This window comes from Cyrtonyx montezumae, unplaced genomic scaffold (genome assembly GCF_038088225.1).
Source record: "Cyrtonyx montezumae isolate F1298 unplaced genomic scaffold, pur_monq_1.0 scaffold_25, whole genome shotgun sequence".
Classification (NCBI taxonomy): domain Eukaryota; kingdom Metazoa; phylum Chordata; class Aves; order Galliformes; family Odontophoridae; genus Cyrtonyx; species Cyrtonyx montezumae.
This window is the reverse complement of record NW_027071992.1, coordinates 10,754,075-10,767,471: the sequence shown is the minus strand read 5'-3', so window position 1 is coordinate 10,767,471 and position 13,397 is coordinate 10,754,075. Positions and strand designations below refer to the sequence as shown.

The 13,397-nt window shown below is 38.7% G+C and overlaps 1 protein-coding gene across 1 annotated transcript in view; it reads right to left on the bottom strand.

Annotated features, from left to right (window-relative positions):
• Positions 1 to 1,718: 1,718 nt before the first annotated feature.
• The window catches only part of OXCT1 (3-oxoacid CoA-transferase 1), an 81,040-nt gene continuing 69,361 nt past the window's right edge, over positions 1,719 to 13,397 (bottom strand). Inside the window, exons 15-17 of the mRNA XM_065739946.1 lie at positions 11,003 to 11,083; positions 9,918 to 10,019; positions 1,719 to 2,178 (exon numbers count right to left, since the gene is read on the bottom strand). Of these exons, the coding sequence (XP_065596018.1) occupies positions 2,143 to 2,178; positions 9,918 to 10,019; positions 11,003 to 11,083 (219 nt within the window). The 3' untranslated portion in view covers positions 1,719 to 2,142. The remainder of the gene's footprint in view (positions 2,179 to 9,917; positions 10,020 to 11,002; positions 11,084 to 13,397) is intronic.

Here is a 13,397-nt window from a genome sequence, read left to right as displayed (position 1 = left end):
CAACTAAACAAAAGTAATCTCTCAAATCAAAACAGTTTAACCACAATAAAACCCATGTGTGGGTCAAGTCTAATTTTATAACTATCCCATGGAAAAGTAGTATTCCTCACTTTTGAATGGAACAGTGAAGCACATCTTTCCAGTGCAAGGTTACTAGTACAGTCCAATAGCTAGTACTAGAACTAAATATTGCAGGAATGTCATATCTGGTTCCCTAGAAATGTATTATATGCCTTTCACATATGCACTGAATGCTTTGTACACACAGTATTAGAATGCCCTTCTACACCACAATCAGATCAGAGGGCTGAAGCACCTCCCTTACGAGGACAGGCTGAGAGAGCTGGGGCTCCTCAGCCTGAAGAAGAAAAGGCTTCAAGAAGACATCACAGCAGCCTTCCAGTACCTGAAGGGGACCTACAGGAAATTGGGGGAGGGACTTTTTATAAGGTCTTGTAGCAGGTGCACAGGGGGAAATGGTTTTAAAATGGAAGAGGGCAGATTTAGATTAGATATTAGGAAGAAATTCTTTGCTGTGAGGGTGGTGTGACACTGGAACAGGTTGCCCAGCAAGGTGTCCTCTCCCTGGAAGCATTCCAGGCCAGGCTGGATGGGGCTATGAGCAATGTAGTCTAGAGGGAGGCATCCCTGAGTACAGCAGGGGTTGGAACTAGATGATCTTAAAGATCGCTTCCAACCCAAACCATTCCATGAAGATATTCCAGTACTGCTTATCACATGTATGAGAGGCATATTTCTTTTTGCATATACTTTTTACATATTTTAGTGACTTAATCTGTTCCTGTTCTGACAAAAACATATATCAGGAATTATTTTAACTGAAGGGCTTTAAGTGTTCCTATTTAGATGAACGACAGAAACCATTCTACCTGGAAATAACACTGTATTTCAGTAAGAGTATACTTTCAGTCAATTCAAGCTCTGTATAATGAAGACCCATTGTGCTAATAAGGGGTGAGATCCAGTGCAGTCATAACTACATTACTGATCTGCAAAAACAGTTGTTTTGTAATTAAGAACAGAGAAAATAAGATCTTAATCAATTAGCAGAACCAGAATGAGAGAATGACTTATACTTTTGATTGTCTCATGGTATGCATCCTAGTTCTCATGAGTTTGGGTTCCAGACTGTAGCTGATGCTCTGATCAGCAAGTGATACAAAGTTATTGCTTTCACTTTTAATCAATTGCATTCCCTTCTGAAGAAGTCTCCCAAATGCCCACAACATTCTCATCCCCTGTTTCTCTGTGTAACACTGGAAGAACAAACCTCACTCCAGAAACAGTCTTCATTTGCCTTTGAATGGAGGCTGGAAGAAGGATTATAACTGCAGAGTAAGAGTGGGTTCATATGGGACAACTGTACAGCTAATCAATTGTCTGCAGGGGGACAGAGACATTTCATCTTCCTCCCGCAAACTATCCCCATTCTAGCTTGTACAATTTAAACAGAAGGGTCAGAGTTGGACTTTGGGAGTTGTGGGTGTCTGAATGACAACACACAGACAGTGGAAACAGCAGATACATTCAGGGCTAAGGACCCAATTGTTTCCGTTGTTATAAAAAGATCTGTCAAAGACATATTCAAAGGTTCAGGAAAAGAGAAGTCCACATTACTGATGTCTCTCTTTAGCTGCATGCATTTGCTATACACCACTCCAGAAGAAAACCCACACCTTTAGAAGAGAAACAGTTACAGAACAACATGGTGATCTGTAAGTCTAATGACATCAGCAATAGCAGAGGCAATTTTAAGTTTATATGGTCATTTTGTGAATCTCTGTAAAAAGATGTACTATTTGGCAGTGAGACTACAAGGCATTTTTTTTCTGACAATGTTCACTAACATTTTAGTACAACATCATTTGAAATTTTGGGAATATATTCACACTTCCATTAAAATTGGTAATGCTATGGAAGAAAAATTCCACTCCATAGTCACAGCCTGAGCTTAACTATCTGGAAACTACTTACAAAGCCCTTAAACTAAAAATAAAAATAAAAAATAAAAAAAATGAAAGAAAAACAGTAAAACTGCAAAACAGTCATTGATTCCTCTTCACTGAGCTTCCATTTCGAAACAAGCCTCCTGGCAAGTCAAGCCCAGACTGTGATGCAGGTTTAAATCTGCCTCATTGGTATCAGTTTTGGTGAAACCTATCAAGAAGGAGGGAAAAAAACAGAACAGTTGGCATACAGATATAGCAGTACAAGTCACAGTTCATTTCCACCTTTAACTATACGTTACTGAAGAATAGAGATTTAGACCCATACATATGATATGTATTTCAGAGATCAACACTCTCAGCACTAAATATTCTGATGCATAAATATGGGACATCGTTATTTTGAGTTGGCTTTTTGATTTCAAAATGCAAGTAAATTAAATCTGGACAGGTGAACCTGTACTTACCCCTGCTAACTGCATGGTATTCTTGTAGGGCTTTCAATAAGGGATAACTCAAGTCAGATAAAGCAGTTACTCGATTACACAATGTACAAGATGGTATGAACATCTCAAACACAGCTAACATACTGCATCACAGGTGATTATAGTTTGTTTGCCATGAACAGCAAGCGGACAGGTAGCTTGAAAGGCATAGTTGCTTAAACTGTATTCTCATAATCCAATTGCATTCAGGTACCAATACACTGAATAATGCAGAATCGACAAAACAGTAGCCAAGTTCATTGAGGTTTTCATCTCAACACACCTAGAGATGCTGTCTATCAATGATAGGTCTTGCTCAGAAGGAGTAAACAAGTTACGGAACGTGCATATTATCAGGCATTATACAATCAAACGTGTATTTACATTTATTTTAATATTTTGATTTAAAGTTTCCTACTTCCATTCATCAGTTCAGAAAGTGGGAACTGGGAGAGCAGTGCCTCTCCCATTGTAAGCCAAGGTCATGCTCATGACCACTTGAAGAACCTGAATGTCCTTAATTCTATGAGTCCTGATGAGAGGAATTCCTGAGGGAATTGGCTGATGTGGTCACCAAGCCACTCTCAATGATATTTGAAAAGTCACAGTTGTCAGATAAAGTCCCTGGTGACTAGTAAAAAGGCCACCTGGTATCCTTTTTTAAGAAGAGCAGAAAGGACGATTCAGGGAACTACAGACTTGTCAGCCTCACCTCAGTGCCAAGGAGGATCACTGAGCAGATCGTCCTGAAAACTATGCTGAGGTACTTGAAGAAGAGGAAGGTGATATGGGATAACCAGCATGGCTTCACCAAGGGCAGGTCCTGACGGATCAACCTTGTCACTTTTTAAAAGGACAAGAGAAGAGGCTAGTTTTATCTAGAGGCTAGTTTTATCTGTGTCAGTGGACAAGGGAAGAGGAAGTGTTATCTATCTGGACTTCAGTAAAGCCTCTGGCATGGTCCCCCACAACATCCTTCTCTCCAAACTGGAAAGATGTGGATTTGATGGGTGGACTGTGTGACGGATGAGGAACTGGTTATGAGAATGTACCCATAGAGTGGTGGTTAATGTCTCAATATGCAGATGGAGATTGGTGACAAGTGGTGTCCCATAGCAGTCACTACTGGGAACAGTTCACTTCAACATCTTCATCAGTGACACTGATAGTGGAGTGAAGTGTATCCTCAGAAAGTCTGCAGATGAAACAAAGCTATATAGTGTAGCAGACACACCTGAGGGCTGGGATGCCATACAGAGAGACCTACACATGTGGAGCAGTGGGACCAGGTGAACCTCATGAAGTTCAACAAATGCAAGTGCAGGGTCTGGTGTCAAGTTCTGGGTTCCCTAGTTAAAAATAAAAGACAGGGAACTACTAGGAATCCAGCGGAGAACTACAAAGATGATAAAGGGCCTGCAGCATCCTATGGAAATATTTAAGACCTGTCTTGACACCTATTTGTGCAACCTATTGTAGAGTATTTGCTAGGGGGTTAAGACTTATCTCTTCAGGTCCTTTCCAAGCCCTGCCATTCTGTGATTCTGTCTTGAACCTGAGTAGTGGCAACCCCTGTTGTCAGTACAAACCGGGATATATAAGGATGGAGCCTAGCCCTGATGAAAATGATTTGGAGGTACTGGTGGACAGGAATTTGGACATGTGTGAGCAATGTGCCACTGAAGCCCAGAAAGCCGACCATATCATGGGCTGCATCAAAAGAAGTGTGGTCAGCAGGAGGTGATACTGCATCTTATTCTGTGGTGGTGAGACCTGACCTGGAGTACTGTGTCCTGATGTGAAGTCCTTACTACAGGAGAGATATGAAGCTGTTGGAGTGCATTCAAGAGGAAGGCCACAAAAGTGGTCCAAGGGGTGGACCTACAAGGACAGGCTGAAAGAGCTGGGGCTGTTCAGCATGGAGAAAGTTCTGGGCAGACCTGAGAGCAGCCTGTCAGTATCTAAAGGGGCAATGTAAGCAGGAAGGAGGCTGACCCTTTTGCAGAGTCTCTTGTGATAGGGTAATGGGAAATGGTTTCAAATTGAAAGAGAGAAGATTTAGATTGGATATAAGGAAAATGTCTTTTCCTGTGCCTCACTACCCTCACTGTAATTTTGTCCAGAGAGGCAGTGGCTGCTCTGTCCCTGGAGATACTCAAGGCCAGGCTGGCCCAGGCTCTGATCTGGCTGCAAATCTCCCTGCTCATTGCAGGGGAGTTGGACTAGATTTCTTTTAAGGATCCCTTACAACTCAAAAGATTCTATGATTATACAATTCTATTGTTTTAATTCTATGTACTCACAAAATCAATCAGTTGTATTATAAGATCTCCAGCCAATCAAAAATAAATAAAACACAGTAAGCTTAAATAGGAAAGTGAATGAAGAAAGAAGGTGTAAATGCAAGCAATACATCAGACTTTAAACTTCATTGTTTAACATGACTGCAGATCTGCACTACCCTTCTCCACAGATTATCCAAGTCTCATAAATACATCCTGTTTCCACCCTTATAGGTGCCCCAGGATGAGATCAGAATCAATTCAGGTGATCTTCCTTGTTCAGGATGACAGACAGTTTACAGGTATTGGGCTTCTAGTTGATTAGTTTGTCCCACTGGAACAGAATATTCTGTACTCCTTCTGCCTCCTTGTCCCATCTTTTTCACTTAACTGTACTAAACAAGCCAACTTACTGAAGAATGATATGTACAGGTCTTTTCCAAGCATAGGAAGGCTGTAATTCCAGTACCAATTCAATTTCTAAGTTATCCTTCTTCCAGCCACAAAATGTCATCACTTACACTCCTATGAGAATAGTCATCAAGAAAAGCTTAGTCCTTGAAGAATGTGTTTACTATATCAAACACTAATGAAATATTTTCAGTGGATGAAAACTGTTTATTGATTTTTCAAAGTTCTTTGTGAACTAGGATAATAAACAGATGTAGCAGCTACAAGTGTAGAGGAGCTGGAAAAAATCCCTGAATGCATAAACATTCCCAGACTAGTTCCAAAAGTGTTTCAATATTTCCAACTTGAAGTGGGTATATGCCACACTTAATTTGGGCCTCACCTAAAAATAGTGCCATTGAGGAAAAGACCATTGCTAAAGGATGAAGACAGCACCTGTAAAATTCATATACTGCAATGACAAAAGGGAATTACTGGAGTAGGTTATTGTTTTTCTACCATCAAAACCTTTAGTGTTTTACATTTCAATGAGTGTACTGCAGCATTAAATGTAATGTCTGCACATTTGACGCTAACAGCTGTCATTTATGCACATCACTATTCATCTCTGAGAAGGTCTGATCCCCAAGGGAGCTGAAGTGCCACAGCATCTGATGAACATAACAGAGGTGATGAGAGACCATGCACCACTAGGAACTGGAAGCAAATAGAATTATTTGCACTAAATAAATCTAGTTAAATAAGCAAAAAAATGCTAATCTAATGGTTTGGGCTTGGAAAACAAGGAGTAATCAAGTCTGAAATGCAGAAAGCCCCCTCTGCTTTAAACCCCAGCAGAGTCAGCCAGTACAGCAGCACACTGTGCTAATAGCACAGCATTTGATAAAGGCTGAATGGGTTTAACAAAGGATATTTTACTGTATAGAGATGCACATTTATTAATTTCTTACAGTAAATCCTAAGCAGCACATTCTTAGTATTATTTTGCTTACGGGAATAGCAGCTCATCTTGGACATTTCAACATCTCTCCTGATGTTGAATAGGCAAATGTATGGGGGAGCAGTTTGCCTTCATGATCTGGTATACTTCAGACTGGTAAGAGGAAAACTCTAGCTGAGGACACATGGGCTCAGGTACTCCCAACAACTCAAGCTTGCTGACTTCCTGAATTCCAGAACACAAACACATCCATGCTTATTTCACTATGTTTATCATTAGCAAGTAAGTCTTTCAAGGGCTGTTTCTGAATGGTGCTTAGTCCTTATGAATTCCACTGCTCTTATCAGGAGTAAAAAAGCAAGTTAGTACCTTTTAACAACTTTCCGCAAAACTAAGCAGTCATTATTACTACTAGAAAAAAAAAACAAAATTTGAAGCCTTAACCTAACGATTTTTATAAGGAAATACATCTGCAAGTTATGCTTTCTCAGTCTCTGCTTTCATGGTTTCACCAAAGTTATAAACAAGTACAGACCAAAACAGTTTACCTGTTAAGGCAGTCTATTTGCTAGGCAGCAACAAACCTAATTTAAATATAAAACTGATTTAAATACAAAAGACAAACCGACACAGACACCTTGATACAAAAAAGGCAGGGACCTCCCTTGAGAGAGTCCAGCAGAGAGCTACAAAGATGATAAACTGTGGCACACCTCCCTTATGAGGAAGGGCTTTGAGACTTGGATCTGTTCAGCCTTGAGAAAAGAAGACTCAGAGGGGATCTGATCCACGTCAATAAATATCTAAGGAGTGGGAGGCCAAGGGATGAGGCTGGACTCTTCTCAGCAGTGTGTGGAGATAGGACAAAGGGAAATGGCCACAAACTGAGGCATTGGAAGCTCCGCAAATATATACACAGGAACTCCTTCCCAGTGCAGTGACGGAGCAGTGGCACAGCTGCACAGAGGTGGTGGAGTCTCCTTCTCTGGAGACGTTCCAGACCCACCTGGACGCCTACCTGTGCAACCTGGGCTAGGGAGCTGCTTTGGCAGGGGGTTGGACTGCATGATCTCTGGAGGTGCCTTCCAACCCCTACAATTCTGTAATGAAACCAAAATGTTGCCTTCACAGTACAGTAGAATGGACGGTGATTTTTTTTATTTTAGAACAGTTTATAATCAAGACTCTTCACTCTAAAACCTTTCTTCTTTGATATTTTCCTGTTGAAGACATCTGTCAGGAGATGTTTTCACATACAAAAAAATAGGCTTTGAAAATGAGAACACATAGCAAAAATGTGTCTTAAAAAGCCACAAGGATTAGAAAGCTCTCCAAAAGGAAGTAGCCTGCATGGGGAGATACAGCTATATATGAAAGTATATCCCTTAATTCCTGTTTGTAATGACAAATGCTTATTTTAGTTCAGATCAGTCTCTACATCCACAGAGAAAAGTTGTCGGAAAAGGGTCAGCTCCCTATTTTTCACCTATCGGTTCTGTTTCAAACAGTAAAACATACGAAGCAAAAAATCTCTGCTTTTACTGCAGCAATACAATATGAGTGAAGTTTCTGTTCCCAGTATAAATGAGAACAAGATGTCTCATCCAGGGAACATAAATAATCACAACTGCTACTCTTGCAAGGGAGCCTGAGGCAAAGTCTTGAAATGTGGAAAAAAGGACCAAGGATACTGTTTTCCGGACAACTGTCTACCACAGTGCTCAAATCTCTGTTTTCTCAACTTCAAAATCAAGCAAGGGAGCTGCACCTTTTCACTGTGTATGAGAATCAAGCCCTCAAGTGTCTAACATCATGCAATATTGACCTCGTCTTGCTGTCACCAATGCCAATAGCAGTTTTGTTGAGGATTTCAGTGACAGAAGGACTGGGTCAGTGCAACCTGGAAACATCCTGTAAGAGGGAAAGGAAAAATAAGAAAGAAAAAATAGCACAAAGGAAGCTAGGAAAGCTAGTGCTCTTCCATGCCACTGCGTTAGTTAACAAATCATTCTGTTTCACTCTTCCTGCTTGCAGAGCTATAGAAATTTCAGGCATTTTTTAAGGAACTATCCCCAGTAGGTAAAGCTGACCCATGCACATATTCTGGCAGAGGTCAGCATAGTACATGCTTTGCAAGCATTTACGGAAGCTGCTTGTTTTCAGATAAACATATAAAAGTGTACAAACCAAGGAGCATCTACATTTTTCATGCACATAGCTCTCCTTTAGTGCAGCTCATGATTTCATGCATGACCAAGGCAGCTGTACAAAGCAAACTGCACTGGAGTTTGTCTTCATAAAACAGGGAATGGGTATCTGTGAAGTGACCCCTTGAGAGCCTATTGAGACAGATCCCAGTACTAAATACAGCACTACACTGCTCATAAACTGCTAACTTCAGGCTATCCTTAAAATTCAAAATTTATACCATTTCTTCATAATGTTTACAGGAAGTGCTAATGGTACAGTGAAGTGGTGCTAATTATTTCTGAAAAGTCCTAGTAGGCTTGCCATATAATACCCACTGTGCTGCTGCAAAGCTTTATCTACTAGCCCATCATTTTGAGCTATTTGTTTCTTTCTCTGAATACTTCAGTTGCTTCTGCTTCAATTGCCTCCAGCACAGGCTGGGTATTACTTTGGGTAATCCACACTCCCACATACATACTCACATATATATTTAGGTCATCTGAAAAAAAAAAGAAACCAACTCCTGTCAAACAAACAGGTCCAGGTCATGTAAGAACTTCTGTCTCCTTACAGCAAAGTCATTTTCCAAAGTTTCATTCTATTTATATGGTTATTAAACACAGCACCCTTCAAATTTAACCTAAAGATAATCCTCTAATTAAATACATCAGAACAACAAAAGTGTCTGATTACCACAAATCCAAAACTGGAAGGTCATTTTTCAGTTTTAATGTTGAGAGCTAGATGTTTAAGAGTCTCATCCAACAAAGGAAAAAGAAGCCCTCACGTTACTAAAGAACTTACTTTGTTCCCTATATCACAGGACAAAGCTGAATAAATAACCTCTTTTTCATACAGAATTGCAAAGTATGGAGGCTTGTTTCTAATGTAAATTAAGAAACAATAAAGATTACTACAAAATTTAACAAAAAATGAACAAGGGAGCAAAGCAATTTTGTAGCAATTTTCTGCACTCTACAGTTGCATGTTACTCCTATTTAACAAAACTTTTTTGCAGATAAATAAATATTTTCTCAGAAATGAAAAGCTCTTTCTTTCAATTACTTAAAATTCCACAAGAAAAACATACGCTATCATATTTGGGTGTTAAAAATGCTGTTATAGAAGCAAAGGAAATAAGTAAATTCTACATGCTCCTTGCTCAGAATGCTCTTCTAGATGCTAAGAGCATGTTCAAAGCCTTAATAATCACATTTTCACATAATAACTGTTCTGTAATCCTACAATCATGTGCTCTAGACCTGGAAACTCAGCAAAGAGGAAGAGTACTACCCTTCATTACCAAATACCTCCAAATTACCTTCACAGGACAAAATGTATACTGTCAAATTCACTGTCCTCACAAAAAGAAAAGTCTCATCTCTCCCAGCCTCACAATAGAGAAGAAAAAGCTTTATTATACGAATGATGAAGCCATGAAGAAACTGCATTTTTTACTGGCCACATATACAGAATCAGTTATGTTCCAGCGTACCACACCCTTCCAGTCATAAATCAGTTTTGTGTTAACATTAAGTGATAGTTAAGAAAGAATGTGAAGGTAAAAAAAATCAGTGGCTTTGTGGATTCATGACAAGGCAGTGTTAAAGGAACAACTATATTTATCTTTAAAATGACTTACTGTGAAGTCACAGCCAGTGCTTTTCTTGATATCATCCACTGACAGTCCTTCCCAGATTTCCACAAGGGTGAGCCCCTTTTTCTTGTCCACATCAAACACAGCCTGTCAGGTTCAAATACCACAAAATTAATTTTTATTATTATTTAAAAAAATGTAGACCCAAATTGTGATATTGAACAAACCAGTGCACTGAAGTGCTGAAATAATAATTATTTTTAATTGAATTTTCTGCATGTGTTTTATCTTCTGTCAGTCTTGTTCAATGCCAGTTCTTTGTACCTTGCGTTTGTATGTGACCAGTTAGTAGAAGACTGCAGAAAAATATTCATATTTTCTTTAATTTTCCCTCCCTTTGTAGAGGAAAACTTTAAATGACAGTAGCAATGTACCACTAAGAGAAAACAAATTTTGCATCAGCACTTTTGAAGCATTCTACTTAGTATAACAGATGGCACATAGAAGCTCAAAGCCCTTAAAAATAAACACATTGACAATAAATGGAGTATGATTACAGCAAAAATTCTAAGTCACTTATCCTCTGCTGTAAAGGTCCACTAATGCACTTTGAACACTGACAATATCACATGGAATTGCACTGGACAGTATATTGCTTCAGAAATGCAATCAAGTGAAGACAAAAGACTGCATCAGAACAGGTCATGTGTCTCTCCAAATTTATAATATACACCAAGGAATACGCCAATTGCCTGATGTGAACATGCTACAGAGCTGTTGCTTTGCATTTGTATTTTAGGAAAATGTGCATTTCAGGACTTGCATCTCATGAGGCAAATTTTCAGGTATACTTTGGGAAAAATAACCAGACATGTTCTTTGCATATTTCTCGTGGACAGCATCCCTGTTCTGATGGTGAGTGAGAGAATCATCCAGTACGTATGATCAAAGTGAAAGACTTAAAAGGAAAATATGAGCCAAAAGGTCTCTGGAATTGAGCTCAAAAGGATCCTTTGTCCTTCATAAGCAACAGTTACTGAATATATTCTTTATTTTTATAACACTTCTTACTGCTTTCACTGAGAGTCACTGAGAAAAGTATTGAAAAGGATTCAAGAAAATGACTTTACCTTCTCTGTAATGATGCGGTTTACACACTGCTTCCCAGTAAGTGGTAAATTGCATTTTTCCAAGATTTTATGGACATTGCCCTGTGTTTAACAGTATACAAACAAATGTTAATTTTCAAAAACAATGCAAATTACTCTGAATTGAAACATATACATTAAAAAGGAAAATCACAGCTGCAAGCATTCAGTGCTATTGAAACATTCACTACACTCAGAACATTATTTGAATTCACTTTCATGGCAGATTACAACTCTGGCAATTTGGGACAGTTGTAACTAACACCCCAGCTACAATAAGATGACAATAGTAAGTGTACCACTGAGCAGGCTCCTGAGTTTAGAAGTTTAATAATTTGCCTCCTCTAATGCAGTGCAAGGATAAGATACACATGGGACCTTCCTAATGACATGTAAAGGACAAAAAATTAGAGAATGACATTATGAGCATAACATTACTCTGTCTTATTTATTATAAACAATATATGCATATACATAGGCATTTCCAAACCCCTACGGCTCAAGTGCATACTCACACTTTGAAAATAGTACAGCCAGTTTTGTTTTTTTTACCCACATTCAATTTCCTTTTTCTCTATTATTCTAGAAAAGGAGAAAAACAGACTAGGAGATGAGTGAAATATGCTCATCTTCAAGTACTACAAGAGAAGCTACACTGCCTTTATTTTTGCCAGTAAATCAACCTGCAAATATAGTTCAAGGTAATGTATATAAAGAAATCAGGATTTACTTTATGGTACTTCCCTTCCTAGGACATCAAATGGTAGCTACTTTAGATACTGGATGCCTACTGAAAAAGCTACTTCTGACACAAAGCTGGGTGTGTAAGGCTTAGGTGTGGGATTTTTTTGTTTGTTTTTCCTCTATCAATTTTCCGTTACGCATTTCAAAACTCTCAGAGTATTGCATGACTCTTTAACCACATGAATGCAATACTTTTTAGATTTGCAATCATCAGTTTGCCTTAAGGTTTAATATATGCACATATCTGTTTTATTCCTGAGTAATAACAAAACAAGAAGTTCATGTGTTTTTCAATTAGTCCTTTTCTCTTAATTTCATTCAAATTCTGATTATATCTGCAAGATCGACATCTGGTATCAAGGCAGCTTCTCTAATGAAACTCACTCATAATGAAAATAATGACTTGGGATAGTGTGTTACTTTCAAATGGTCACCTTATATCTTTTCTATCTCAAGAACTTCTATTCATATTTTTACCAAGAGCCAAGATTAATCTGAACTATTTGTAGCATCTTCAGTTACATACCAGGTCTAATTCTAAAGAATATGAAATACACTATCTCTACTTGGCATCCAGTTGAGACTGAAAGGCACAGACTTGCAGAGCTGACAGCTTGAGTGGCTTCTGTGATTCTTAGAACTGATACATTCTGGCTTCTTAACACTTGAGATGAACATTACTGTAATACCAGGTAGTATGAAAAGTGGCTTTTAGAACTCATCCATCAGGGCATTATCAGAATGGAAATCCAAGTGGAATTGCAAGGGTTTTTACCATCTGAATTTATTCTGTACTTGCTCAGATAAAAGAAGAAAAGACTGTTGTGTAGATATCCATAAGCTTAGGGCATTTAATTCTGCTTTAAATATGTACATTGCTTGGAAAATAATGCCTCCTATTTATTTCCATGGAAACTACAACAGATACAAAGAGTAGCTACAAAACACACTTTTTCATCATAGTCACCATCATTAGCTATGCATTTTTGATGAATGTGAAGAAAAGCTTGCATGCCACAGTTGTAAAAATCTGCCTGGCCATACAGAATATGGCTTGTCTTTCATGTCACTGCTGAAACACATCACCCACTGCCACAGTGTGATCGCATTCACAAGAGTTGACCAGTGTCAGTGGGTGCCATTTTTTCTGCATGGAGGAATTCAATGATCCACCTTTGCTTTATACACACTTCCATGTCAGACACCATTCTGTCAGACTGCCCCTCTGCTGCCATCTGTCACACAGCAATGGCATGTAATGAAATACTGCTGAGAAGGTTTAATCTCTAATGTCAAACAACCATCATCCTTCTCTGATGTTGTGAGCCAACATAATAAAACAGAAGGTGTTAATTTCAGAGCAGCTTTCAAAAAGTCCGTTGCATTTTTTATGGACACTTTTATGGACCAAGAATGTCCATAGTACTCTACAACATTTCAAAACCAAAACTATTCGTAATGATAGAAATTCAGTGCCCCGTGCTTCAGTCATGTCCAAAGCACACACATTAAAATAGTTTCCATTATGTTGTTTTAGTTGTGTAGACAAGTCATTAACAATCTGAAAGTGACAAGCCATCACTTTTTGCTATCAATAATGGTGTGGGGGTAAGGACTTATTTTTCTTCTAGGC